The sequence below is a fragment of the Penicillium hordei genome, assembly GCF_028827395.1.
Source record: "Penicillium hordei strain IBT 12815 chromosome Unknown utg000003l_segment0_segment0, whole genome shotgun sequence".
Classification (NCBI taxonomy): domain Eukaryota; kingdom Fungi; phylum Ascomycota; class Eurotiomycetes; order Eurotiales; family Aspergillaceae; genus Penicillium; species Penicillium hordei.
Window position 1 is genome coordinate 3,809,640 of NW_026623144.1, and position 27,450 is coordinate 3,837,089.

The 27,450-nt window shown below is 47.9% G+C and overlaps 10 protein-coding genes across 10 annotated transcripts; 3 read left to right on the forward strand and 7 right to left on the reverse strand.

Moving 5' to 3' along the window:
• Window positions 1-2,561: 2,561 nt before the first annotated feature.
• N7537_006650 (uncharacterized protein) lies at window positions 2,562-3,469 on the forward strand (the record flags this gene model as incomplete). Its single annotated transcript, XM_056897707.1, has 2 exons — window positions 2,562-2,866; window positions 2,923-3,469. The coding sequence occupies 2 exons, from the start codon at window positions 2,562-2,564 to the stop codon at window positions 3,467-3,469; spliced, it is 852 nt and encodes a 283-aa protein (XP_056753492.1).
• An 803-nt stretch (window positions 3,470-4,272) lies between these two features.
• exg2 (putative exo-beta-1,3-glucanase) lies at window positions 4,273-7,452 on the forward strand (the record flags this gene model as incomplete). Its single annotated transcript, XM_056897708.1, has 4 exons — window positions 4,273-4,281; window positions 4,667-5,926; window positions 5,980-6,992; window positions 7,041-7,452. 4 exons carry the CDS (start codon window positions 4,273-4,275, stop codon window positions 7,450-7,452), a joined length of 2,694 nt encoding a protein of 897 aa, XP_056753493.1.
• Window positions 7,453-7,654: 202 nt separating this feature from the next.
• Window positions 7,655-11,672, reverse strand: N7537_006652 (uncharacterized protein; the record flags this gene model as incomplete). The annotated part of the gene is made up of 2 exons (XM_056897709.1): window positions 7,655-7,948; window positions 8,025-11,672. 2 exons carry the CDS (start codon window positions 11,670-11,672, stop codon window positions 7,655-7,657), a joined length of 3,942 nt encoding a protein of 1,313 aa, XP_056753494.1.
• A 498-nt stretch (window positions 11,673-12,170) lies between these two features.
• N7537_006653 (uncharacterized protein) lies at window positions 12,171-12,718 on the reverse strand (the record flags this gene model as incomplete). Its single annotated transcript, XM_056897710.1, has 2 exons — window positions 12,171-12,357; window positions 12,465-12,718. 2 exons carry the CDS (start codon window positions 12,716-12,718, stop codon window positions 12,171-12,173), a joined length of 441 nt encoding a protein of 146 aa, XP_056753495.1.
• Window positions 12,719-13,070: 352 nt separating this feature from the next.
• On the reverse strand, window positions 13,071-16,513 carry N7537_006654 (putative SNF2 family helicase/ATPase; the record flags this gene model as incomplete). Its single annotated transcript, XM_056897711.1, has 2 exons — window positions 13,071-13,475; window positions 13,529-16,513. 2 exons carry the CDS (start codon window positions 16,511-16,513, stop codon window positions 13,071-13,073), a joined length of 3,390 nt encoding a protein of 1,129 aa, XP_056753496.1.
• Window positions 16,514-17,871: 1,358 nt separating this feature from the next.
• On the reverse strand, window positions 17,872-20,351 carry N7537_006655 (uncharacterized protein; the record flags this gene model as incomplete). The annotated part of the gene is made up of 13 exons (XM_056897712.1): window positions 17,872-17,899; window positions 17,951-18,113; window positions 18,171-18,343; window positions 18,395-18,495; window positions 18,546-18,853; window positions 18,919-19,305; window positions 19,356-19,425; window positions 19,480-19,663; window positions 19,713-19,858; window positions 19,911-20,005; window positions 20,055-20,104; window positions 20,156-20,189; window positions 20,243-20,351. The coding sequence occupies 13 exons, from the start codon at window positions 20,349-20,351 to the stop codon at window positions 17,872-17,874; spliced, it is 1,848 nt and encodes a 615-aa protein (XP_056753497.1).
• Window positions 20,352-20,816: 465 nt separating this feature from the next.
• Window positions 20,817-21,838, reverse strand: N7537_006656 (SIR2 family NAD-dependent protein deacylase; the record flags this gene model as incomplete). Its single annotated transcript, XM_056897713.1, has 2 exons — window positions 20,817-21,436; window positions 21,499-21,838. The coding sequence occupies 2 exons, from the start codon at window positions 21,836-21,838 to the stop codon at window positions 20,817-20,819; spliced, it is 960 nt and encodes a 319-aa protein (XP_056753498.1).
• Window positions 21,839-22,373: 535 nt separating this feature from the next.
• Window positions 22,374-22,887, reverse strand: N7537_006657 (interferon alpha-inducible IFI6/IFI27 family protein; the record flags this gene model as incomplete). Its single annotated transcript, XM_056897714.1, has 3 exons — window positions 22,374-22,564; window positions 22,644-22,788; window positions 22,849-22,887. 3 exons carry the CDS (start codon window positions 22,885-22,887, stop codon window positions 22,374-22,376), a joined length of 375 nt encoding a protein of 124 aa, XP_056753499.1.
• Window positions 22,888-24,377: 1,490 nt separating this feature from the next.
• Window positions 24,378-25,275, forward strand: N7537_006658 (uncharacterized protein; the record flags this gene model as incomplete). Its single annotated transcript, XM_056897715.1, has 2 exons — window positions 24,378-24,769; window positions 24,825-25,275. Coding segments are annotated over 2 exons (843 nt in total), but the record flags the coding sequence as incomplete, so codon positions are not given.
• A 180-nt stretch (window positions 25,276-25,455) lies between these two features.
• N7537_006659 (uncharacterized protein) lies at window positions 25,456-26,457 on the reverse strand (the record flags this gene model as incomplete). The annotated part of the gene is made up of 1 exon (XM_056897716.1): window positions 25,456-26,457. One exon carries the CDS (start codon window positions 26,455-26,457, stop codon window positions 25,456-25,458), a length of 1,002 nt encoding a protein of 333 aa, XP_056753501.1.
• Window positions 26,458-27,450: the final 993 nt, after the last annotated feature.

The window sequence follows — 27,450 nt, forward strand, 5'->3', positions numbered from 1 at the left end:
GAATATTCTTTAGGCATTCCAGGGCCCTTCTATATGCATTGCGGCCTAGGGCGGTCTGTAACGTGGCAGCCACGAGAATTCGGGAGAAATAGGGCATCTCACACGTGTGGCAAACTATGACCAGTCGATTGCAGTATACTTCTGGGTTATCTCCTCCATCAAACTGTGATGACTTGTGCATATTCCAAATTGTAACTTCTAGTGGGAATGAGACGGAGAATATAGGAAATGAGATCAAATTTCAAGTAGCACAGAGTCTCACAAGAGAGGATAAGGCATAGGGCACACTAAATGCCTAAATAGCGATCTACATTGTACTGTAGCATTCAATCGTATAGAATTACCAATTCTCCCGATAATCCCCCCAATAATCAGTTTCAAATTGAAATTGAATTTTGACCGCCGGGAAGTTCGTCTAGGATTATAATGGACAAGTCACTGGATTGAAAAAAGTCTGTGCATTCTGTTAGCGGATATCATCGCCTCCGCTCAATCTATGCTGTAAGCGGGTCGAACTGGGCCAGCGCTATATGCCCTCTCTCCACCTACACTCTTTTTTAGAGCCCGATGTTCGGAGTGCGTGGGGGGGGTAATATGGAAGGCGGGATTGCTTAGCATTAGGCATTTCTATGGTTGTCTTCGATATAAGAGACATAGATAACCGGGAAATATCAATATCTTTCACAAAACAACTAGTCTTAAAGAGTAGTAACACAGTGTAGATCACACGGCGTCCAAGACTAGAATAAACATAGGAAGCGGACCTAAAAAGCCCTTTCTTTCACTTCTCCCCCTTTGCCCCATTTTCTTGCGCGTCACGCGTGATTGGCCAACTTACTGCCACTTCTTCCAGACCGCTCGCCCGCTTCATCCCCTTTCTTTCATCTTTGCTTCAACTTGACCAAAGTGGACAGGAATATCTTAGTATTGCCGTGTCATTTGACATATTTGTTACTATTTTCTACCTGCTCTCTCCCACTTTTCTTAGGGGGTGGTTCTTTATCCAACCAAGTGTGCTTCACGACTAAGCTCCCGGGCCCTCACGTTTTCTTGATATACATATCCTGCAGGCTTGGAACCCTAGGATCTTCTTTATTTTCGTTTGAAGAGTTCTGGTGGCCTTCTTATTTCATCTAATCTCGTTTGTTTCTCCAAAAATTTACATCTAGACCTGCATTCGATCATCTTCGACTCTTTGAAACATTTGACCCCCCCGCTCGGCCATTCTACCTTCGGAATTCAGTCACCTCATGGAAATTGCGATCTAAGCTCAATTCGCCGAAAATCTGTCTCTATCCACTCGTGGATTGCCCGACTACCGTTGCCGTGATCACCATTCAACCGGAGGACATTGGGGACAAGTGTAATGTTGCTAGCAAGATACTAGTCAACCTTTAATTACTTCGACCATTGGTCCATCCTCACAATATGGGAAACACTCAAGGGAAACCGGTGTCATGCAACGATGCAGGTAGGTTTACTTGACTCCAATCGGGGACGTCTGCGGGACTACCTGAGTCACCGATTATTTCGAATAATCTGCTGATCGCTTTTTATCTACTAGTCAACCTCAATCATTTTCGGCTCCTGCGTGTCGTTGGAAAGGGCGCATTTGGAAAAGTACGAATCGTTGAAAGAAAAGACACAGGTCTTACATTCGCCCTAAAATATATCCGCAAAGAGGAAGGTTCGTTGGAAGCCCCCAAGACGTCAACCCCAGAGCGCTATAGCTGACACTCGTTTCAGTGGTCCGTTCGGAAAGCGTGCGGAATATAATTCGCGAACGTAGAATGCTCGAGCACTTGAACCATCCGTTCCTATGCAATTTGCGATACAGTTTCCAGGACATGGAGTACATGTGAGTATTCTAGAACCGACTGTCATCACCCCTCGCTGACCCAATTGAAGCTATATTGTGGTTGATTTAATGAACGGCGGCGATCTTCGATTCCACATCTCTCGAAAATGCTTCACAGAGGATGCAGTACGGTTTTGGATGGCCGAACTGGGCTGTGCTCTGAGGTATATCCATTCGCAGGGTATCATTCATCGAGATTTAAAACCAGACAATGTCCTGTTGGATTCCGATGGACACGTTCATTTGGCTGATTTTGTAAGTTATATCAACATGCATCAATCGTGTTTGCGTGAGCTTCGGCTAACTTGAATCTCCAGAACGTGGCATCAGATTACCGACCGGGGAAGCCTCTTACAAGCAAGTCAGGAACACTAGCCTATCTTGCCCCGGAGGTCTACGAAGGAACTGGTTATACCTTTGAAGTCGATTGGTGGTCATTGGGTGTCACTTTTTACGAGTGCATCTACAACAAGGTATGGGATATGTGTTTCCCGTCTACTTTCCTATCTAACTTTGAATGCAGCGACCATTTGAAGGGCGAAGCCAAGAAACCTTGAGCGAAAACATCAAAAAGGCGCAGCCGAAATACTACGTCACTAATCCCGCCGTATCAGTAGCTTGCTTGCGGGCATTGGGGTCATTGATACAAAAAGATCGGAGTCAGCGAATTGGCGCCATCGGATTTGAGACCTACACATCACACATGTTCTTCGCTGAAATCGACTTTGATGCCCTGGAGCGCAAACAGATCCCGCCAGTATTCCGCCCATCGAGCGACAAAACCAACTTTGATGCGACTTATGATCTAGAGGAGCTGCTTCTTGAAGAAGCTCCATTAGAGGCCAGAGCGCGCAGGCAAAAACCACGCGCTGAACTAAGGGACGACGCCACCGCGAAAGAGATTCGGGATGATGAGCTTCACCGTCTCATTGAAACAATGTTTGAACCGTTTGACTACACCCTGACTAGCTACCAAGGCAATGCCGCGGAAGCTATTGCTGCCGTATCGTGGGTTTCTCTCCCAATCAAGATCATTGCCCCGTTGTGCTAACATTGTCTTCCAGAAACCCCGAGGAGTGCCTTCCAATGGCGACAACAACCCAAGGGAACACCACAACCCCCGCAAACTCAACTGTACATGTCCGTCAATTCTCACACCCCGACCAGTCTAAAAATACATCTCCCATCCAAGCCGACGGTTCTCACTATCGTGCTCCACCAAGTGACAACATGACCGCAGTCAACGAGACACTCGATCCCAATGACCCCGCGGCTGGTCAGCCCCCTCCTTCCCCCTCAAGCCGCGTGTCGCCTTCACCGCCGCCTGCTCCGTCCTTCCACCGACCCTTACCCCCCAACAATCGACACCGCGGTGCAACTCGGCAAATGAGTAAAAGTGGGGGCGTGCAAATGGTCCTAAATGAAGCTGGCAGTTGGAGTGAATTGGCCCATAACTCCACACCTGCCGATGGAATGGATGGCGATGACAAGGGCAAACAAGCCAATGGCATGCTATCATTCTTCAGCCGGAAGAAGGGCCGCGACCGCAGCCCCAAGCCGACTGAGCCAGGCGTTCTGGGCAAAGAGGGAGCCAGACAGATCATTAGCTGATAGCTGATGATAGGCTCACCTTTGGTGAAAACCATTTGGCGCTCATGCGGGTGGCGCTGTCGCTGTTGACAATATACCCGCACAATATGGACTATCGTGCCAAGCTACGTGGTTCCTACTCGCACTAGAGTTTGAAGTCTCGGCCGGGACACCAATGCTACCCAATACCAAGCCCTGGAGGAGGTCCACGAGTAGATGTCAGCTCTAACTCCTTGCCGAGTTGCCACTACTTCGACACGCTCCGGCTCCCGCTCCATTGGGAGTAGCCGGAGGGAGACAGCCTTGCTGGCTCTGTCTGATTGCATTCTGCATATGGACTATGCATTTCTCTGCGTTGATCTCTGCAGCAAGAGATGCAGTGCTCGAGGCACCATCTCCCTTTCATTCTATTAGATTCCCCGGACACAGCGAGAATTCATTTATTTCATCTTTATCATCTCTACATATCATCCTTTCTCCCTTTCTCTCCATCCTCCCCTCACAGCTGTACAGATATTCATGACAGACACAAACACCCATACTTGTGCTTTGATTTTTTATCCCTTCATATTACTCTTTCGGTTGGCTTTCATTTTCGTCTCTCTCTTTTCGCAATGATGCCCTTTTTAACCTTGTATTTTGGAGTTTCCATACCCTGACTTGTTGATATGAGCATTTGTATTTTGGTTAGAATGGACTGGAGCTTGCATGTCTATTTGGATTGGGATAGGTGTATTTAATGTTATTGCATCTCAATATATGAAATTAGTTCTACTCTTTACCTTGAATATCCACTCGTTGCTCCGCAACCATTCACACCTATAATGTACAAAGTACGTATGTATCATGAACGTGCGAACATTATAGAATATAGTATATAATACTTAGATGAAGGGCATTATAGAGAGAATAAAACCTCTAAACACAAAGCCATTTTATGCCTATACAATGTCTTGGCAGGATCCTAGTGGGGAAAAAGCAAAACGAAGTACAAAAATACAGCCTTATACCGACCCGATATAGATGGGATTCCGAGAATTCCAAGAATTCCAAGACAGACTGAACTTTCTCAGTTCCAACTTGGCACATCCCACGTGTCCAACCCAACCTCGACTCATTTCCCATTTTTCACCCTTCTTCCTCATCCCCCTTACCACCTAACAACCCAATCAACAACCATCCCCACAAACAACAATCAATTCCACATTCCCATCCCAGCGATCAGCGCATACCACACCAACCACCCCCACCCATCTGGCATGCCCAGCCAATCCCAAACCCGAGACCGACCTGACAGACGCGATCGGGATCGGGGATCGGGATCGGGATCGCGACCGCGACCGCGACCGCGCACGCGAGCAAGAGCGCTCCCGCCGCCGAGACCGAGACCGTGAATACATCCGCGGCCGCTACGAAGACGTCGATGAAGGCGCAACATCCAGTCCTGGAAACGCGCGCACGGCGAAGTACCGGTTCCGTGGGGAATCGGGGTACGACTCGAACTCGCATAATGAACGCGATGATTATGATGAGGAGCGGGAGTGGCGTAGGGAACGGAGGCGCAGACGGAGGGAGGAGGACGAGGCGGCGGGGCTTGTTTATGGGGAGGAGAGGAGACGGGATAGGGATAGGGAGAGGGGCAGTTCGAGGGTGAAGGACTCGCCTGCTGCGTCGCCTACTAAACGGCGGGATCGTGAGAGACGGTATCGCAGAGATGAGAGTGTTAGTGCGAGTCCGGCTAGAGAAAGACGGACGAGGGGTGTTGATGTTGATATCGAGGCTGAGGCGCGTCGACGGAGAAGGCGTGAGCGCGAGCGCGAAAGAGAAAGAGAGCGTGAGCGTGAGCGAGAAATAGATGCTGCTGCTGCGACGCCGGCAAGGAAACATCGCAGCACCGAGTCTTCGAGTAGTGCTTCGCATCTCCTGAGTGTGGATGCCATGGCGCGTCTTGCTGCTCAGCACGAGGATGCGGATCGCATGGAACAGTCTCGTGAGGAAGATGATTCGCGGCGGGAACGTCGACGACAGCGGAAGCGAGCTGTTCTAGACGGTGCTGCTGGTGCGGCGCTTGGCGCTGAAGTTGCAGAGGGTCGTTCACGCCATAAATCCGGCGCGCGAGTTGTGTCTGGTGCTTATTTGGAAGAAGGTCTTAGCTCTGATGCTCGCGTTCGTCGTCGTGGGGGTGGTGGTCTTGCTGTGGAAGATTATTGGAAAGATGAAGATAGCTGGGAAGGCAGCTTGGAGAGCCGTGGAGGGCCACCGGCTTGGAAGTTTTGGTCTAGTTGGTCGAAGAAGAAGCGTATCTTGGTCGGATGTCTACTTGCCGTCCTCCTCTTGCTTGCCATTATCATCCCGGTTGCAATTGTTGTGTCGAAAAAGAAAGGCTCGGATCCAAAATCGAGTTCCTCGAGTTCCTCGGACTCTGGTGACAGTTCTACTACCTCTAATCTGGGCAGTATCAGCCGCGACAGCATACCAGTAAGTCTTGGAGTGTGTTGCCTTGATGAACTTTACTGACAACAGAACTTCAGAGTTACGCCAAAGGTACCGTCTTGGATCCATTTACGTGGTACGAGACCGTAGGGTTCAACCTCACATTCACAAATGAGACTGTGGGAGGTCTTTCCGTCATGGGCATCAACTCAGCTTGGGATGACACTGCCCGGGCGAACGACAATGTGCCTGCTCTTAACAAGCCGTTCCCTTACGGCACACAGCCGATCCGGGGGGTCAATATAGGGGGGTGGCTGTCCATCGAACCATTCATTGTCCCATCCCTGTTCAGCAAGTGGCCATCCAGCGCCAGTATCATCGACGAGTACACCTTGACCAAAAAGCTCGGAACCTCTGCAGCATCCACCATTGAGAAACATTACGCCGAATTCATCACAGAGTCAGACATAAAGGAGATCAAGGAAGCCGGTTTGGATCATGTCCGGATCCCATACTCTTACTGGGCCGTGACTACCTACGACGACGATCCCTACGTCCCTAAGATTGCGTGGCGATATCTCCTGCGTGCAATCGAGTGGTGTCGCAAGTATGGACTGCGGATCAAACTCGATCTCCACGGACTTCCCGGTAGTCAGAATGGCTGGAACCACAGCGGTAGGCAAGGCAGCATCGACTGGTTGACTGGCACAGACGGTGCCCTCAACCGGAAGCGATCACTTGAGATCCACAACCAACTCTCACAGTTCTTTGCCCAAGATCGGTATAAGAATGTAGTAACAATTTACGGTCTGGTGAACGAGCCGTTGCTGCTGACCCTGCCCGTCGATCAGGTCCTGAATTGGACCCAGGAGGCTGCAGAACTCGTCCGCAAGAATGGTGTCACCGCCACTCTTGTCCTGCATGACGGATTCCTGAATCTCGACAAGTGGGACAACATGTTCAAAACTCACCCGGACAACATGTACCTCGACACTCACCAATACACAACCTTCAACACAGGTGAAATCGTCTTGAACCACACCGCCAAGGTCAACATTATCTGCAATAATTGGTACCCCATGCTCAAGGAGATCAACACGACAAGTTCTGGGTAAATATCACTCCGTTTTCTCATTGCACACGCTAACACACAAACTAGATGGGGTCCAACAATTTGCGGCGAATGGTCACAGGCAGACACCGACTGCGCACAGTATGTGAACAACGTCGGCCGAGGCACCCGATGGGAGGGAACCTACGATACCAGTTCCACGACGGCATACTGCCCAACAGCGGCCGAAGGAACATGCAGCTGCGCGGATGCGAACCAGGACCCATCTGAGTACTCGACTACATACAAGAAGTTCCTGCAGACGTATGCCGAGGCACAGATGTCTGCCTTCGAAACGGCGATGGGATGGTTCTACTGGACCTGGCGGACGGAGTCCGCAGCACAGTGGAGTTATCGAACTGCGTGGAAGAATGGATATATGCCAAGCAAGGCATATAGTCCTTCATTCAAGTGCGGCGATACAGTGCCTGACTTTTCCGATGCAGCGGAAAGTTTTTGAGATGGTTCTTTTCCATTTTTGTTTGCATTTTGCGTTTCTTTTGTTTGCATAGATACCATGGATAAAGATTAGAATTCTTGCATATGATTTCAATGCCATCTGGATATTGGACATCTTCCCCCGTTTCATCTGTTTCTTCGAGTCAAATCAACTTCCATCCTAACTCCGATACCATGCCATGCCATCCTGAATATGTATGTATCTATGCCTCAAACCAACCCCCAGCCTCCCACACACCAGGCCGATAAACAACCTCCTCCCGCACCCATTGAAGCCTAACACCACCAAGCAACCGATCAACCCTGTGGAAATCAATCGGTTTCAAAACCCACCCGTCAAAGCCCGACTCCATGTACATCTTCCGATTCTCCTCGATCAAGGAAGCCGAGACAGCGAAAATGGGAATTCGAGGCGCAGGCGTGGTCTCATTAGCTAGCTCTTGCTGCTCGTATTCGCGTATCATCTGTGTTGCGCCGAGGCCATCGACGATTGGCATCTGGAGGTGAAATTTTGAGTGTTAGTATATCAATTGACTTTGGAATTGTATAATTGTTTGGTATTGGTAGACATACTTGTAGATCCATCAGCACAGCGTCGAAGCCTGTGGGATTCGCTTTGTACGCATATGCGCATTCTTTTCCGTTGCTTGTCAGGTGTACCGTATGCCCAAATTTCTCGAGGCGCTTTTGAACGATCGTGCTGTTGGTTGGGTCGTCTTCTGCGACGAGGACATGGAGGTTCCAGTTCATTGTGGGAGAGGTACTTGGTTGGGTGGTTGGGGATTTTGTGGTTGGTGAGATCGACAAGGTTTCTTTGGTGAGATATTTGGATGCTTCTGATGGTTTATTGGGATCTTTCTTTGGAGGGGAAGTGGTAGGTTTATTTGGCTGATTGTTCTGTTCTAGCTTTTGGCCTGAAAGAGAGAGGTTTCTTGATTCGCTGGTTTTCAAGCTTACATCGACGTTGACGATGGATTCAGCTGATTCGAATTCAGCAGTTTGACCACATTCACATGGAGTACCATCTTCTTTCTGGCTTGCTATGCAACTTGAGGATATGGTGTCTTGCTTTGTTTCTTGTTTTCTTTCATCTTCCTGCAGAGGTTCATTTGACGTAGTGCATAAGTTCTGCTTTTGACTATTATCTTCATCCGGAAGAGGAAATGCAAGCCTGATCTTGAAGCAACTTCCCTTGCCTTCTTCAGACTTCAAGCTTAGCTGCCCGTTCATAGTGCGAACTATTCGGGCGACTAGCGCGAGGCCCAGACCAAGCACACTTTCAGTCTCTAACACATGGCCACTTGAAGTGCGTTCGTATGACTTAGGATTCTGCATGTATCCCTTGTTGGAAACTTGTTCCAGATCGGAGAACAATGTTTCGACGGTCTCTTGGGACATGCCAGACCCGGTATCGTGTATTGCGACTTCAACACAAATATAATCTGGCACCAGCAGCTCCGGTACGACACAAGACTCGATTGTTACCGCCCCAGTGGATGTGTGCTGTATAGCATTGCTAATCAAGTTTGTGATCACCTGGCGTACCCGTCGTTGATCACCAAGGACGGGAGGTAGGGCTGCATGTTGGACTACTTGCAGATCGACATGCTTTTGTCTTGCTTCTTCCCAGAATATGTCTGTTGCTTCTGTGAGGGTCTCTGATAGATCGAATGCCTCGTCCTTTATCAACCGTTGTCCGCTTTCGGCATTTGTGAGGTCTAGGAGGTCATTGATGATGTAAACCAACGACTTAGAAGCCGAGTGAGACCTGGAAATGTGATCTCGTGTTGCTTGATCCAGAGAGCCATCAAGAACGATTTCTAGGTAGTTGATGATGGCGTTGAGAGGAGTTCTGAATTCATGCGCAGAATTAGCAAGCAGAAGCCTCATCAACTGGTTGTTCTGCAGTGTAGCCTCCTTCTCTTGCCATATATCGGTGAAAGTGCGATATAGTAAAGACAGAACAGATGCCTTTCCAAACTCGGCTGACGACCACTCATGTGGCCGACTCGATCGCCCTGAATCAGAAGCAAGGCTACCGATTTCTAAATCAGCCCGGAAGAAGATAACAAAATCACGACCGTCCACCGAAAGAGGAACGTAGAGTAAACTGGAAAGATGATGAAAGCCGCGCGGGTAGTTGATATCCTGGAAATCGGTAGCGATATTTCCAGACCAAAATATAGAGTGGTTTTCTTTCGTTTTCATGTATTCAAATAATGCCAGAACTTCCTGTGAGTCGATTGGTTTCCCCAAGATCTTGGCCTCGCCCATAATCGAAGCTGCAGCGTAATCTGCCCCGAACAGACTGAGAAGATCACCAGGTGGAGTCTTGATAGCCTGAGGTGTGCTTGTTTTATTCAGGGAGATGCCCGGCTCTCGAAATTGGAAGGGCAAAGTGTAGGACAGACGCTCAATGTTGCTTGAAACCGCCTCGGCCACAAACCAGCAAACTTTCTGGATGAGCGGATGGAGCCTTTGGTTACTGTCGTAAGACTGACAGGATATGAGACCCCAGAGTTTGCCAAAAACGTTGACTTGGATTGACAAACAAGCCTTGACGGGATTGTCGGTGTGCTGCGGTGTTGGAAGCGCAGGTGCTGCAGAGAGATAGGTGTTTGAGATGTCAAGGGGCCTTTTGTTGGTGGAAGCCCGATACACAATCTTTGAAGTGCCCTGGCTTCCAGAAAAAGCGGCACATACAGTATTGCGTGTGTATAGCTTTTTCAGTCCTTCGGGGAAGGTTGATTCCGGAAAATGCACGCCTTCGCATGACGTTAACCCCGACGAAGTATCAACCGCATCGGCGACCACGATTCCGTTGCGATCACCATCGAAATGATACATGGTCGTTCTGTCGAATTGAATGAGACTTTGCAAAGTGGCAATGGCATGTTGAACGAGTGCTTCCAATGTTTGAGAATTTGCCAGACGCTGGAGAATTCGAGGAACATTATTGAGAAGATCCGATGAGTCCGGCACTTTGCTGTTTGTAACATCATGATCTTTCCCCGGAGGATGGACGTCCTCGGAAAATGCTCCAGAAGTCATGTCCAAGTCCCGGCTATCCGATGAGTCTGGAACTTTGCTGATTCCGGCATCAAAACTTTCACCCGGGGGACGGACATCCTCGAGAAACGCCCCGGAAGATATATCCAAGTTCTGGCTATAATATGCTGTCATTCGACTCTCGGGATTCTCCAAGTCGGAGCGATCTTTTATTTCCTGGGCCTCAGGCTGGAATTCGCAGATCACATAGTCCTTATATACTGTGCTTGTATGCATGGTACACCAATTACCATGGGTATATCCGTCAGATGATAAGACAGAAAGAAAGAAAACTTCCGGGCCAGAGTTCTCGATTGAGTAGTTATCGCTCAAAACAAATTGAGCATGAGTGTGGAAGTTCCTCTGTTGCGAGGATGGCAATATATCACAAAACGTTCGAAGTTCGAAGAGGTTATTAGGAGAATGCCCAATCATTGCCTTGGAGTTCTCGCTTGCTACCTGCACTTCGAAGTTACCGTCTGATTCTGTCATCACAACGAGTGTACCGAATGACTGAATGAAAATGTCCTCTTCATCTTCATGCGAGTAGTATATTCCCTTTGTTGTCTTGTGGAAGTCAAGGATTTCGCCACCGTTTTGCACAGTGTTTCTCAATTGTTCCAAATGGTCGAGATTATGGCTGGTGTAAGATTGTCCTTTCAGCACTGGTAAAATCTCGCTCCTGCCACCACTCTTTTGATGCAGTTGAACCAGAGAATCGGGTCTCTTCGGGGCATCGTCCTCAGCATCCATGCTCTTCCCGGTTGGATTATTCTGTTGAGAGGCGGCTTGTTCATTGGTGAAGCCTGCGCTCCATGTGTCTGAAAATGGAGATAACGGTATTTCGAGCTTATCCAGAGAAGGTGTTTGCAGGGCAGATGAAGGCGTGGAATCAAACGAGACGACTGAGCGAACAGGAAAGACTCTTTCCGCCGAGTCAGTCCCCAGCTGAGGCAGTTTCAACTTGGGGGATAGCAGCTCGGCTACTGTTGATATCTCAGTCTTGTTGTCAGACATGGTACACATGGTCTTTGGTATAGATAAAGTTCGCGCGAGAGGCTGCCTCCTTATGGAAGGCTTCTCTTCGGTCTTGCCGTTTTGGTCAGCCTCATTCTGGTCATCGTAAATGACCGTCCAGTCACCGTTCTCTTTGATGTCAGACGGTGAAGACATATCTCAATATTCAATCCCCGGTGGAGAGAACAGTCGAGAATGGCTCGAACTAAGAAGAATACCAGGGTTAACTCTAATGCTAGACAGTGAATTTGGGGGAAGCAGCTCACTGAAAGGTAGCGATGGATTCACGCGGTTAAGCAAGGACTAGCAACATCGGAGTCATTGTGTATCAAGCGTAATTTGGGCAGCACACAAAGTGTATGAAGAAAGTCAAATGAAGTTGTGAAGGACACATGCGAGATTGAAAGATCCCCACGAATTCCATGCTTCAACCGGGGTTAGCGAGGGGCTTATTCCCCGGCTCATGCTCTCTCCTGTGAGCTTTCAACCTATCAAAGCATGAGCCACCAGAAACAAGCTTCCTCCCTGGGAGCATGTCCTCGGTTCCCTTGTCCGGTTCGCTGGAAACTACCTTCAGAAAGTCGCTCGCAATCCTATGGGCCAGAATCTTAGATACATGGTATGAGCTTCGGCAAAGAGTCTGGTCGGCCCTGGCTAGAACGCACCCCAAACCCTCCAAGCAGTGCGAATTTTGCCCGTACCCTCGTCCACTCTTGGAATTTTGGGAGACTTGGCCTGCTGGTAAATTCCGTGTGCTACCAGTGTAATCCAATCCTTACCAGCATTCAAGTTAAAGCGCACGAAGGCGAGACTCGGCGATTCCAGACCAGAACCATAGAACCTGAGATGGAGGTACCTGTTCCGGCCCATCGAGAATCAACTCAGCTCGAATGGGGATACCCCACACATTCCACAAAAGAAAAGTGGTCTTATCAGTTGGTGACACACGTGTTGGATGGCGATATGAGAAACGGTTTGGATTTGACAACTGGATTCTCAATTAGCTTCCGTCCTGCCGTATCAAGCATCGAGATGAAGTCGGAATAGATCGTAGCAGTTGACTTAGTTTCACCCAGGAGTATCAAATAAAGGGAGGCATATCGTGCAGTTGCAATAGAGCTTCGTAGCGCCATATCCATGGCGACGGTAATTATAATCCAGGATCGCAGGCATCCCAATCGGACCACAATGCCGAGCCCCATTGTGAAGTCGCCATATCTGAAATTGGACGGCAATCTGACTCGCGGACATTGTTTCCGGATACAGGGGAGGCGCGAGGCCCAGCATGAAACGACCAAGGTTCCACCATTCTTTGGTCTGTAGCAGCCCCAGGCCGACGATAAGAAATGAAGAACCTCGGGATGAATGGTTTGACATAGTAGCAAGAAGTTCAGGAGATGTACGAGACGAACCAATAATGTATAATATCAAACAAGAAATGAGATAAATCTAGCAAAAAAACTTTAACCACGTTCCTCACGCCAACCGGGACTCCCCAAAGTTCTCCAAATATCATTTCATAATTTCGTACCATGCTGATAAAACACCGTCCGATTACCAGCGTCGACCGTAAACCGAGTCTTCCTTTCGTGGCCGGTGAGCCTGGGCCTCGTTTCCCCGGCTGCGTGGGGCAGACTGTGTTGATCCCTGAGAGGAATGGACAGGCTCAGTCTCATCCCCGGCGTCCAGCAGTCGAGTAGGCTGGTTGAAGTCCAGGGTGCTCTGGTTATCCGTGAATCGGGATTCTGCATCACGACCGAAGAGCGCCATCATGTCGCGCATTGTGAGCTTGCCAGCGCCTGCCTTGCCCTCGATAGTGGCATTGGCCAGTTCGCGCTTACGGTCCTGCAGGGCAACAATGCGTTCTTCCACAGTACCCTTGATGACCATCTTGTAGATTTTGACGTCAACGGTTTGATTCAGACGATGCACGCGATCAATGGCTTGCTCCTCCACAAACTAAGTCTCGGGTTAGCACGATACGCAACAGATTATAGAAAATTGCAACTTACGGGATTCCAGAAGGGCTCCAAGATGACGACGCGGCTAGCGGCTGTCAGATTGAGACCCAATGCACCGGCACGCAGACTACAGAGCAATACACGAGTGCCACTGTTGTTTCGGAGCTTCTCGAGACTGGCCTCGCGGTGGTTATTTGTCATTCCACCATCGTAGCGGGCGAAGCCAATATTGGAACTCTTCAAGAAGGGTTCGATCTTGTCAAGCATAGACGTAAAGACGGAGAAAACAATAAACTTGAAGTCGGGTGCCTCGCGATTGAGAATCCTCATAAGATGGCGAATCTTAGTGGATGGAAGCTCTCCGTTTTCTCCTTCGTCGTTGTAGATGTCCTCCGCTTCGGAATCGCTTTCATCCTCGGAATCGCTCAGAACGATGGGTTTGCTCTTCCTTCTGGAGGGCGATTCGATCTCATCATCGGTTTCATCGTCCGAAACCAGCCATTCACCACCTCCTTCCGCGTTTTCATCGTCAGACCCACCTGCTTTACCGAGGTTGGGTATCTTGCGCTGGTCGTCAGGTACAACCCAATCGCCTTCTTCATCTTCGTCGTCACTGTCAATAATGACTCGTCGATTTTTGCGAGAACGAGCGATTTGCGCTTCGGATTTGCGGGCTGATGGGGAGTCCGGAATATCAAGCTCCTTGTGGCTCTTCTTCGACTTCTTTTTCTTCTTTTTATCTGTGCCTATAACATTGGTGTTTAGGTCGGCTTCACATTCGCCGCATCGACTGCCACCGTCCTTGATTTCGTTTGGACTCAGGTCCGTTTGGCAAACATCGCATTTCTTTGCGACAACGCTCATTGCCCCGAAAAGATCGGCAATGCTGTCAAGATCATCTGCCTTTGACTGTGTTGACTGGCTGTTCGTACTGCCATTCTGCAAGAGAATGTCCTTGTCCTTGGCCAAATCACCCTTGACCAAGTCTGGGTGGTTACAAGACTGGCGAAGACGCAACAACAAAACCAAAGCTCCAGCATAATCGACCTTAGCACCACCCATCATTTTCTCAAGACTGTTGTCCGTCCGTTGCTCGAGACGTTTGTAGAAGTTTAACTCTCCAGGCATGAATTCGGGAGACACCTTAATGACCTCACGTTTGGTGATGTGGAATCCATTAGAAGACTTCTTTGGCTTGCCATCTTCTCCTTCTTCGCCAGGTTTCACAATGTCGTTCAGTCTGAGGACATCCTTCGTGCGCCGCTTCATAAAGGCCTTCAGATAGACCTGTAGTCGCTGAATGGCAAGACCTCCACGGCCATTGTTCAAAGGCCGACTAATTTGATCTCTCCATGCAGCCAAATCGTCATAGGGCTTCACCCGAAGGAATTTGATCAGACTCTGCAACTCATCCAGGTTGTTTTGCAATGGCGTTCCTGTCAAGCACCAGCGGTATTGAGCATCCAACGCATATGCTGATTGGGTGGCTTTGGCGTTACGATTCTTGATAGTGTGCGCCTCGTCAAGAATGATACGGTACCAATGAACAGCGAAGATGCCCGCTTTTTTGGCCTTGTCTGATGCTGATGAGTTGAATTCGGACGTAAGGGTTCCATACGTTGTGATCACAACATCGTATTGGTCCAAGGTGGTCGAAGTCTTTGCGCGTGTTGCACCGTGGTAGATGCAAACACGCAGCTTATGGGATGGCTCAACCTTGTCCTTGATTTCTGCCTCCCATTGCTTGATGAGTGCAAGGGGCGCAATCACCAAAGTGGAGGCAATGCAGTTAGGGGGCAGTTTAGTCGTCTTGCCCTCGGATTCGGTGTTGTTATCACTGTCTTCGTGGTCGGATTTGCGGTTTTTGAGCAGCAAAGCAACCGTTTGCACTGTTTTACCCAAACCCATATCATCTGCAAGAATTCCGCCTTTGGGGAAAATTCCTTTCGATGTCTTTCGGCCAGTCTCTTTATCACTCATCCATCTGACACCTTCAACTTGATGGGGAAGAAGGGTAACCTTTAAGCCTTCGATGACCCCATTATCTTCATCGTCAGAGTCCTCCTCCTCGTCTTCTTCCTCCTCTGCCTCGTCTTCTTCGTCTAGCTTGGCAACTTCATCGTCTTGCTCAACCTTGGCAGATGGATCGTCTGAAGACTTGGCATCGTTATCTTTCGGGTCGCTGACCGTGACCCCTTGAAGTTGAGCAGCAAGATCGTCAAGGTCGTCAATCGTTTGTTCCTTCTTCTTGTCTACGACGACTTCATCTTTCTGCTTCTCCTGTGACGTCTTCTTGGACTTCTTTCCGCCTTTCTTCTTCTTGCCCTTAGGTTTCGGTTCAGCCTTGTCCTCCTCATCCTCGAATGCACCTTCAAGCAAAGCCTTGATGTTCTCATTTGCCATAGCCGTATCCACATAGCCATTCATATCCATGGCCCCGAAGCTCGGCGTCGCATAGGCTGATGCTCTTGGAACAGGAGCTCTTGAAACAGGATCAGTGTCGTCGCGTGTGAGATCAATAAACTTCTGTATGTTCTTCGACGCGCCTCCGACCTTCGGCGGAACAGGCTTGGATTGATAGATCGGCCTAGGGGCCCGAGGAGTTGACCAGGTGACATTTTCAGGTCGCTTGATACTCACTGCACCATGTTGAAATCCTCCGCGGGGGTTGTTGTAGGCTGATGGTGCCACCGGCTTGAATGGATCCCATGGCTCGCTTCGCTTCACCGACGGCGTAGCGAATGGGGCACCCGACGTGCCCGATTGGCGATAAGCGTGAGGCGTAGCACTTGATTGCCCTTGGTGGCGCGATTGTGGCGGCTGTTGCGGCTGCGGTCGAGGGGCGGGTCGATGATGTTCGGCACGAGATTGATTTGGCTTTGGAATGTTGAAAAGGTGGTTGGATCTGTGTTGTGGGGGGCCGATCGGCGAGGGTTTTCCGAATTCCGGTTCCTGGACGTGTGCGGGGTGAGGTTGAGTGTTTGGCTTTCCTCCTGGGGTGAGGGGCTCCATTGGCGCGGTGCTTTCTCTAGCCATCGTGTTTTAACGAGCGGTGTGATTTGGATTGTATCTTGTTAGATGGGTAATAAGTTGGTTTGTTGAATTCACTGGATGACCAAGGCTGGAATGATCCGATCTTTGGGCATCAAGACGCGAAGAGGAATCTCAGAGCACTGGAATTTGACGTTAGTCTTTCGTGTTCTTTGTGTGCTTTGTGTGCGAGCTTAACCAGTTCGTGGAGGTTGGGGTCATTTGGGAATTGAAATTCCGAGTCCAAAAAGAAAAGAAACAAATATAGAATTATAGGAGGAACTGACCCTTAGATGATGCCTTGAATCCGATGAGTTTTGTCGATGGTGGGGGTTTGCAAACATCAAAGGCAGGTCGTTATCGATTCCAAAGGGTTATCGTTTTGTTTGCGGTCGGCCTAGCAACGGATGATGCCTCAGGCATTAAGGGACATCTGACTATAAATCGGCACATCTACTTACTCTCTGCAACCAATTCCTCTCGCCCATGAAGACGAAGTCACTTATATACTCCTCAAATACCTAAATACCTGGTGAGGGCTCATTGGCCCACGTTTTTAGCAGCCTTGCCCCTTTGGACCACTACGTGTGTTGAGACAGACCACACTTAGCTTGTGGAGCCCTTTCACCACCTTGAACTTTGAACTTTGGACTTCACATTGGCAGGTGGCTATCAGAGACTATCCATGGAAACCTCGTTTTGTCGACAAGGTGCTTTTCACAGTTCGAAGTTAATCATTTCCACCCTACTTTATACGACACTCCATGTTGTAAAGAAATAAATATATATAAAAGATATCATGTCTTCCACACTCACCTCGAGCGAGTCATCCGGATAATCAAATTATGGAAATTACAGTCAACAGAGACAGAAGTTCTCCATTTATAAATTCACTTCCAGCTTACTCTCACCTTGATCTCTCTCTTCATTTCAACAACACCACTCTTCAGTTCATCACCATTCAACCACTCATTTGCTACTATGCAGATTCAAACCGAAGAAATTTCCCTATCAATGAACACAGCTAGCTCTGGGTTGTCAACTTTGAGAAAACGGTATTTTACGGGCGCCCTTTCTTCGTTTTGAGTAGTTCATTCATTTTTGCCCTCTAAAAACAGCAAACGGAAACCGAACATCTTCCAAGAGTCCTTGAACGTGGGGATATTCGCCCGTCCTCGCTATGTGATCAAATCCGTTTACTGACTTTGGTATGCCTGGGTTGACCTCTGTATTTGTTTATTCTATTATGCATGGGTGATACCACAGTCCCAGCGTAAACCATAAAACAAAACAAAAACATGAAATTCCCCGTGGAGCTAGAAAATGAGAACTGGTTTCCCCATTCGCCCAGCTAACCCTTTCCTCTAGTTCTCCTTCCACATAGACGGAACACTGTAAATAACAGTCAGTTGTAGTCGGTTAAGAGCTCCTATCCCTACTCACGAAACCTCAATAACAGCACATTTCCCACTCTGAACAATATCCGTCGCCTCCTTGATAGTAGGATCAAGCTCGCTTTGCGTGGTAACTGTCTTACCCCACGCCTTACCAGCTGCAGCGGCAATACCGGGGTAATCGGGAGAAGGCTCAAACGAGATATTGAGATCTGCAGTAAATTAGCTTAGCCACCGTGCGTAAGATGTTTAGTTTAGAACTGACTGACCTCGTCTATTTGACTTCGATGATAACCCGTTCTTGTGGACCAGAAGCGCAGACACCTTTGGTGCGTTCCATCCGCCGTTATTGAGCACAATGAGGAGGAAGGGAATACCATAGCGTCTGGCGATCCAATAGACACTTTCCATCTGTGAGAATAGGTAAACTCCGTCACCGACTCTAGGCGGTTATTAGATACTTAGTATGTGCTCTGACAGCTGCAACACTTACATTGCACATATGAATGAACCTGGCTTGCCTAGCTTGACGCCCAGTGCTGCACCACCTCCCCATCCTAGGCCACCTGCGCCGCTGGCAACCAAACTTCCTGGCTGTAATTTTATCAGCATTGAGTTAGAATTTGGGATGAGTACCTCCATACCTTGGTCAAGTTCAAATGGTGGATGAGATGTCCGACATTAGTTACAGCCTCCAAAACGTAAATAGTGTCTTGAGGGAGAGAACCTCGCAGTCTAGATGCCAGATATGGCACACTGACTACACCATCGGAAGATGGCGATTCAAGTGTTTGTAGGGCTCCCCTCCAAGTTTTGTAGTTCTTTGACCGCTCCTCAAACTCCATGGTATACTTAGCCCGATTGATGTTCTGTTTATCTAGGAAAGCATTGATTTGCTCAAGTGCAATTCCACAGCCAACCTTGAGCTTGCGAGTGGCGTTAATTGAAAAGACTGATATATAATTGTTGGCAAAGAAGCAGAAAAAGATCCGCTCTGCGGTCAATATGTGAACTTACGTGGCATCTGTTGCTTCAGCGGATCGACATCTAGATGGAATATCTTCGTGCCTGTAGTTCCGGTCAGAACATAACCCAACATTGCTTCCTGGGCATCCTTACCCGCACGAGGCTTCCCAGCAGTCGGAATCCATGGCACATCACAATCAAGAATAAGAATAACATCAGCTTCAAGAACTTCCGGGTGAGTAGTGACGGTAACACCGCGATATGCTTCATGGTCACTTCGCAGCGAAATGTCAGAGCCGACCATCTCCACGACGGTGATTGGAAGTTTATCACAAAGCTCAGCCAAGAGGGCCGGCGCTTTAAGATTCCGACCAAGATAACTTGTGATGACAAGCGGTCGCTTTGCGTCCATAAGTGACTTGGCGATTAATTCCACCTCTGTTGCTATCAGTGATATGAGGTTATAGCTCGGATAATTACCATCCTACCTTGCTCTGGCAATGCACTTGGAGTGATTGAACTGAGAATTTCCCCATCTAGGATTTCTTTTCCCACGCGCTACATAGCATTTAGCCAGTAGTCATTTGGTTTATTAGGACTGTAAATACTTACCTCTTCGAGCACCTCTCTCGCAGCCATTAGATATGCTGGACCCTTCGGGTCAGATGTAGCAAACTGCAAAGCCCGCGAAACCATCTGCTTGATATTACGTCCGGTCTTTATTTCACCTGTGTATCTGCAGTATTGTCGGACAATTGCTGCTTGATCGGGTACGTCTTGCAGCCAATGAATAAACCTATAATAGTGTCAGTCGGTTCAATGTAAGCATTCTCGGGCTTACTAACTCTGTTCTGGAACCCAGCATTTCACCATTCTGGGTAAAAGGACTCAAGCCAGCGAAGCACAGGACAGGAACTCTGCTAACGGATGCGTTATGTATGGACTGTCCCATAGCCAGAGTGCCGCAGTCAACGTGGACAATTACGCATTGCTTGCGAGAAGTTAGGCGAATATCAATTGATATGATGGACACAGTAACCTACCGGAACTCCTGTAGCTTGAGCATATCCCAGTGCAGCTGAAAGCGCAACTAGCTCAGAAGGGCAAGTAATGATGTTTGGGAAATTGGTTTTGTCTTCTAACCACAATTCAGCCCTAGTTGTTTGAATAATATCTCCGGTACTCACCTTGCTTAGCCTTGATCATCGCTTCCAACATCGCGGGATGGTCGCTCCCCCTATCGGACCGGTCAAAACACATTAAATCAGTGGTTGATACAGGGACTCACAGGTTGACGAAGCAGTGAGTGATGCCGGCCTCAGCTGAGAGAAAGGTTAGCCTTTTGAATGGACTGCGTGGAGCTTTGATCGCATACACAGCGCCTCGAAGAAATTCTCAGCAGCCGATGTGAGGCTGCCATCTTTGACAATCTCGTCCTCATCATCACTCTCTACCTTCTTTCGTTTCTGGGGTACATTTGTCATTGTGAATGTCCAGATGTCTTGCAATTGAGTTGCAATTGGTAGAGGGGACGTCCGAGCTTAAATGTTTAAATGTCAGCCCATTGAATTTCTTAATGTCTCTCTGCAAGCTCTATATACCCCGCATGGTACTACAATTAGGTTCCCGAGGTCAGGCCAATCATTTGCAAGTGTTGATCTTATAATTCCGCCATTTTATGGGGTTATTAAATGGGAGTACCCGAGGCATGATCGGCATTTGTATGCGGCATTGGTATCTCGGAGTCTCTGCGATTAGCCTAGTATTTTTGATGAAAATGGCCTAACTCCGTCGATCCACCTTGGAATAGCAAAAAAGAATTATAACAAATTCTATGAAATCCGGGGCTCTTTATCATCCATCATGTGTCCCATCATCGCCAGTTTATGCAAAACCCCAATATCAAAATTCGCCGTCCTCATATCAATCATCAATCCCCCCATAAAAGTTCAAATCTCGCCAATAACGCTCTTTAGTATCTCAGGGACAATATCACCCGCATCTCCCTGGAAGAACCAGTCACCATAATGAAGCTCACCAGGTGTATCGTTGGGGTCCATATTGCACACAGCAACTCGGGCGCCCTGCGAACGAGCCTCGTGGACATACCCCGCAGCAGGCCAGATCCTTGCGCTGGTGCCAATCACCAAACATAGGTCAATTGGCCCCGCCGCGATCCACTTATCGACAGCCTTAAGCGTCTTCTCCGGTAGGGGTTCTCCAAACCATACCACTCCTGGTCGAAGCAACCCATCCTTGCATCCCGGGCATTGAGGTAGGTCCTTTTTGTCCACTGTGGCGATAGGATTGCTGACATCGGAGATATCGACCTCGCTGCTTGTGTCGTCTAGCGCTTCTGCGATCGCTTTCGATGCTTCCTCGCCAGTCTTATCGGTTGCAGAGGGGTTGAGGCCGGAACTTTTTTTTGGGATTTCGAGGGCGGGAACTATAGGGTCTGTATAGTTGTCTTCGCTGTAGTTGCAATAGAAATTGGTGCATTTCACAGTAAACAGAGTGCCGTGAAGAAGGTACAGCTGTTTCGTGGGATGGTTCGCTCGCTGGGAGAGACCTAGAAGAAACGCGAGTGATATATTAGCCAAGAAATCAAACCAATTTGTCGGACATCCATACCGTCAACATTTTGGCTCAAAGTGATGAAGTCTTCATTCCTCCGTGATAACTCTGCTAAGGCATAGTGTGCTTTGTTGGGGTCGGCCTGCAAGGCCATGTGTCGCCGGTAGCTGTAAAACTGCCAGACCAGACCGGGGGTCTCATCGAAAGCTTCTGGGGTGGCGAGGGAGGTTGCATCGTGGGAACGCCAGAGTCCGCCTGCGCCACGGAAGGTGGGCAAGCCTGATGATGCTGAGATTCCAGCTCCAAGAAGAGCAACGATACGTTTGCAGCCTCTCAAATATTCAGTAAACGACTGGAGGTCAGCAGCTGGCACAACGCCTTTTGCGGACAAAGCCATGGCCTTTGTGTGACAGGGGTGAAGTTGGAATAGCTGAGCTTATCAAAGGGAGCTGAAGTGCAGATGCGGGGAGTTTATACCCCATCAACGCCTGATCTATAAGGCCCCACAATAAACAATGATCAAACATCTATCATTTCATTTGTATTTGTTAATTCACTCGTATGGTATTTCTTCTTTTTTTTCATCTAGAGAGCAGAAATGTCAAAGTTTAGCAATGGTTATCTTGTCGATTTCTGGTATATCATTGTAGTTCAGATCTCTACAAGTCTAACATAAAGTAGACTATTTACTGAAAATGACCTTTAACACAGGGTGAACAGCCAAAGATGGGACAGGGAAAACAGAGAAAACTGGACAACTCATTGTCAATCAACCACTAGATTGTAGAAGCCTTGCTAGAAGAACCATGTAGAAAATCAAGAGCCTGCAGCTCTAAAGATATCCAAGCGCATTTTCAAGACCGAGTACTCCAAAAATACAGCAAGAGGCAACCTACTTGCTACATGGTGTAGGATGACCGACCAGGAATAATTCAACCAGTTTTGTTGCCTTTGAACCAGGCGAACCCAGCACTTCCCATACCAGCGATTGCACCACATGCCTGTGCAGCGGTGTTGACAGACACCAAACCCAGACCACCTGCCCCTGCACTTTGTCCTGTGGCAAACAAACTACCAGCTGCAACATTTCCTATGGAACTTTGAACCCCAGCCGCGTATGAGCCTATCCTCAAGGTTAACAAAACTTACCGCTAAATGAGTGTTACGCAAATTGAGTGTTCTTGCTTGGGGATTGTAAATACCTGCAGCAACACCACCGGAGTTGAATCCTAGACCCGATAGAATCGGGGCTGTTACCAGCACTGGAGAAGCGATAACGGCAACCCCTCCAGCCCCAGCTACAGCATAGGCAGCTAAAGCGGGGTTCTCAAAGACCCAAGTGCCTGCCTGTTGTATTTAAGTAATTGGTTACAAGTTTGCGCTGTATGAAGCCAAACATATATATACCTGGGCCGTAAACTTTGGAGCTTGGTCGAAGGGAAACATGATCTAGTGCAGATCCCGTCTTCTTTACATGACTGGAGTAGGTTTGTATCAGAGAGGTTGTTAGACTTGTTGAAAATCCTAGTTAATTTGTCATAATTAATATGCCTTTGGATCTGTTCAACGCTAAACCCTGATTGATTTCATGCATACGTCACTTCATACATACGCCACTTCATACATACGACAATTCTTGGTTGCCAAGAATTCAGAACTCCTAATGGAATCGAGATTAGTGATGTCAATGCAAATTTTCCGAATAATTTTAGATATTCTAATTACCGATTAAGCCCCAAGTTGTGGGTTATGTGGTGATCTAGAAAGGGAAACAGATGCTGATCCCTAGAGACTGTAGCAATAGAGAGATCTTAGCTGGATAAGATCGCTAAGGTCATGGCATATACTCCGTAATCAAGTGATAGTTGATATATATTCTATACTAATAATGCTTATACATTTCATCCGTAATATGCTTCCTCTTCCTCCCTAATATACGCTACTGAGGATTAGCACTCAGTGGTTGCGGTATAGTAACAGCATCATCATCGTCGTCGCCGAGAGTATATATAAGCTAGAACATACGTAAGAAAACACTTATTAATCAGCTATTTCATGTATGCCAAGACCGAGTTATGCGTAATAATGGGCTCTGGGTTGGGTTGCGCCTTAAAAGTTGGGCCTTGGGCCCGGGATCAGGTAACTATGAAGACATAAAACAGTTTTACATTTTGACTCCGGTTATATACTTTGTGAAAGATTCCATCATCCCAGATTTCACATGCTGTTTAGAGTACTACATAGTATATTATTCAACAACACTTGGGAGGGACGTACAAGTATGATACAAATATGATACACGTACTATCTACGTGTGGAGAGAGAGCAAGTGATCGATAAATATCAGGGTGGAAAGCATTCTCTGCCATAGGTCATCTATATAGCTTCATGGGGACAAAGGAATAAAATCCCGAAAGACTATAAGGGAAAAAGAGCCTAAGCAATCAATACCTCCATACAACAAAATATAGATGCCAAAGCATATATACTCGTTACTCAAATGCAAACTTCTACAGGCTCCGTACTATATGTTTTACCTTTGGGCGGCAACTCATTTGTTTTATTTTACGATGGTTTTTCCAGCTTCTGTCTGCTTTGTTCATATTGTTTGGCTCTTGGCCCCCAAGCTAAAAGCTGTTTGGTAGTACAAGCTCAGCCTTACCAAACGTGCTACGTGTAACACTAGCGCGTTTAGCCAATATATCATTGAAACATCCAACATCCTGCCGACCTTGAGCTTTGCTTTCTATCAATTTCAAAAATGTTACCTCTAAACCTAGGCGACGAGTCAGATGGGAAGAAACTCACGTTGGCAAAGAAACCCCAAATTCCAAATAACGAGCTGAAAAGCTTCACCCCAAACCCCCCGCCCCAGGTCACTCACTCTGCCACTTCCGGACAATACACATCTCAAACCTCAAATCCAGCCAACTAGTCATGGATGGCGATTATCACTTTCAAAGCTTTCAAGACGACGCGAGAAACAATGTACCTTCCAACAAACCCAGTCTCCTCTATTCGAATGTCTACCTACCGAAGTCCGCCTTCTTATCTGGGAACACTATCTCTGTAGCCGTAGGCTGCATATTGTTCGATCAAACCAGTACAAATGGAAACGACTCCAGAAGCAAATTGTCGGGGTTTTATGCAGCGAACCTCGCAATTTCTGTCCATGTAGTCATCACTGTTGGGGACCGCTTGCTCGTCGGCCTGCGGGAAATTGCATCACACACATGAACTGTGAGTCATATTACCACGAAGGCTCCGAGTGGAGATTTGACACGAGAAGAGTCAACTCTGTGCCGCTTTTACAAACGTGTCGAAGGGTGTGAGTACATATACTTCCATCTATGTTCAAATATAACCAACTAACAGTGTACCAGATACTCCGAGGCCATTGATATCATCTTTCAAAAGAACACTTTCCTCTTTAATCACACAGATACAATCATTGATTTTTCGCATACACTTCTACCACATCGCATAAGCCTGATTCGCACTTTGCAGCTCAGCTTTCCGGATCCTGGTGGTCCGAGCTGGAATAGATGTTGCCAGGTTCTCGCTACGAAGCTGCCTGGCCTGAAGACCTTGACCATTCATTTGTATCCTCACGTCACAAACCGTCTGGATGATTGGCTTATATCGCTGCATCAGATTCAACAACCCACAGTCTTCGAGGTCTTGCTGATCAAGCCATGGTATCTGGATCCGCAATGGGAAAAGTCAACCGGGCTTGTTGATGCACCTTTTCAATTTTCGATTGTTGATGTGCAGAGAGGCAGCCTCTTGAAAACTAAGGAGAAAGAGTCTGAGTTTGCAATTGAGACTTCATAGCCATGTACTGATTGATACATAAACATAAACTGACAAGCCATCAAATTCCTTTGAATCAATTTGGATTCCAAACATTTCACGAATCCTCACCCACCCCACGAGTAACACTTGCTTGCGTACATCCCCATGTTCTCAACTTATTTCACTTCTGTCTCAGCCGATTCAAGTTCTGAAGTTCACTCATGCCTTGGCCAATGAATCTCTGTTCTTGAAACTCCACCCAACCACGAGAGAAGGTTGCTTCGAGTTCGTCGCTGGGTTGTAGCCGTAGTCACAATGATCGCTCGCACCGTCGGCGCCCATTAGTCCGGGAGGAAGAAGTTGTGTTCCCTTTGTGTTTTGGTCAGAGATGCTTGTTTCTTGTGCAGGGAAAGACATGCTTACCATTCCGTCGGTAGTCTGGTGCGATAGAGGCACGGTTTGATATTCAATTGGCAGCAATTCTCTGTCCGGACCCGGGCGTCCGCAGCTGTTTCCCACCGACACTGGAGTAATAGTTGATCCCTGGAGAAAGGTCTCACCGGCAGTGTTGTCATCAATCTGGACCTGCAAGTCCGATCCACCAGTTTCACCACGATATCTGGCAGTCTTCAGAGGGCGGATCGACAGCTCTGAATTGTTACTGTTCTTTCGCTTCGGGTGAGCGTGGGGTGGTTGCATCTTGTCTTGTTGGGATCGCATATTGCCTTGCATACCAGCTCCTCCAGCCAAGCCAGCACCGAACACATTTCCCTCCTCTCCCCCCTCCGGTTTCTGAGTGGCGTCAGCGTCAGTCGTGTCAATCTCCATAGTTTCCGCAATGGCAGGAGCGAGTGCAGGTGAAGGTTGTATCGCAGGACCTTGGAGATGGGAGTCTAGGTCTTGTTTGATCCAGTTCTTTCGCAGGGTTGCTTCGATCCGGAGTATTTCCATTGGAATTTCTAGTGTTCCATCTTGAAAGGCATCCATTAATCTCATCTTGGCTACGGCTTTGTTTTTCGTCGGCGCCAGTCCGTAATGGAGAATTTGTGCTTCGTACCAGTGATCTTGATAGTCGGGTATGTTGGTTCTGTACCCTATTGGTGCAATGAAAATGTCTTCCAGCTCGGCATACGTTGCACGAGGGTGGGTCTCGCCGGAAGAGGTAGTGATGTAGAGTGTGTAGCCGTTGAAAGCCCACTGGCCGTGATAGACAGGCGCCATGGTTTTTCGGGTGATAAAGGAGTGAAAGAGAGTAGTTGGCTCGAGGGAGAAGTGAAGATGGAGTCCTTGGTTTACTTGTAATTCTCTGACCGAGATTGCTGAAAGGATTATTCCTGTCCGCGTGGACATATCAGATTGTTGACGCCGTATACACTTTCCGTTTTAGTACGTACGCGATACGGCACGATGTATGAACGTATGTGTAACTAGAGCACTCTACTTGATTTAATAGTTCCGCTAGATGATTTTCTCATTTATAGTCTTAATATAACGCGGGATCTCCTTTTTCTAAATGTTGATCACTGGCACCGCTCAGTTTATCTTCTCGGGTGTTATTTGAAGATCAAGTTTACATATAGCTCACCCGCTTAGAGTTGAAGAAGCCATCGGCGGCATTTCCCGATAGACGTATTCGTTCGGGTAGAGCTGTGGGTTTTATACACATCTTAAGCCCAATAACAGAGGTATAAGATGGGGTCCCTTCCCAAACCTCACGGTCCGCCGCAGTTCAACGTAGCCGAAATAGAACACGACTCGTGCGCAGAAACACGTCCGCACTAGGAAGCCAGCTACATCATAGGTCAACATGTTACTCCTACACGGCGCACGGCAACCAAGGGACATACCGGTCAAACAACCGCTGCAATAGCCAAAAGAAGTGATGCCGCTGAGGGCCGAAAAGTAGACTACGACCATCTATATTAGATTGGTCGCAACGCTATTCATCACTGTGCCACCCTTTCTTTGGCCAGACGAATGGGCTTGCTGATGACGGGTGGGCGGACATTTCTCCTAAAAAAAAACGACAGAGGCCAAAAAAAGATGCTAAAAAAGAGGTTAGAAAAGAGGGTAAACTTACCGGACAATGACAAGAATAGAAGGGAAATATGAATTTATCAAACATTTGATAGACTAATAATCCATGCATGGATGTTAATATGAAGATCTTCCGTGTAGGAAATTCCTTTGTAGACTACATAGGAAGAGATTTGC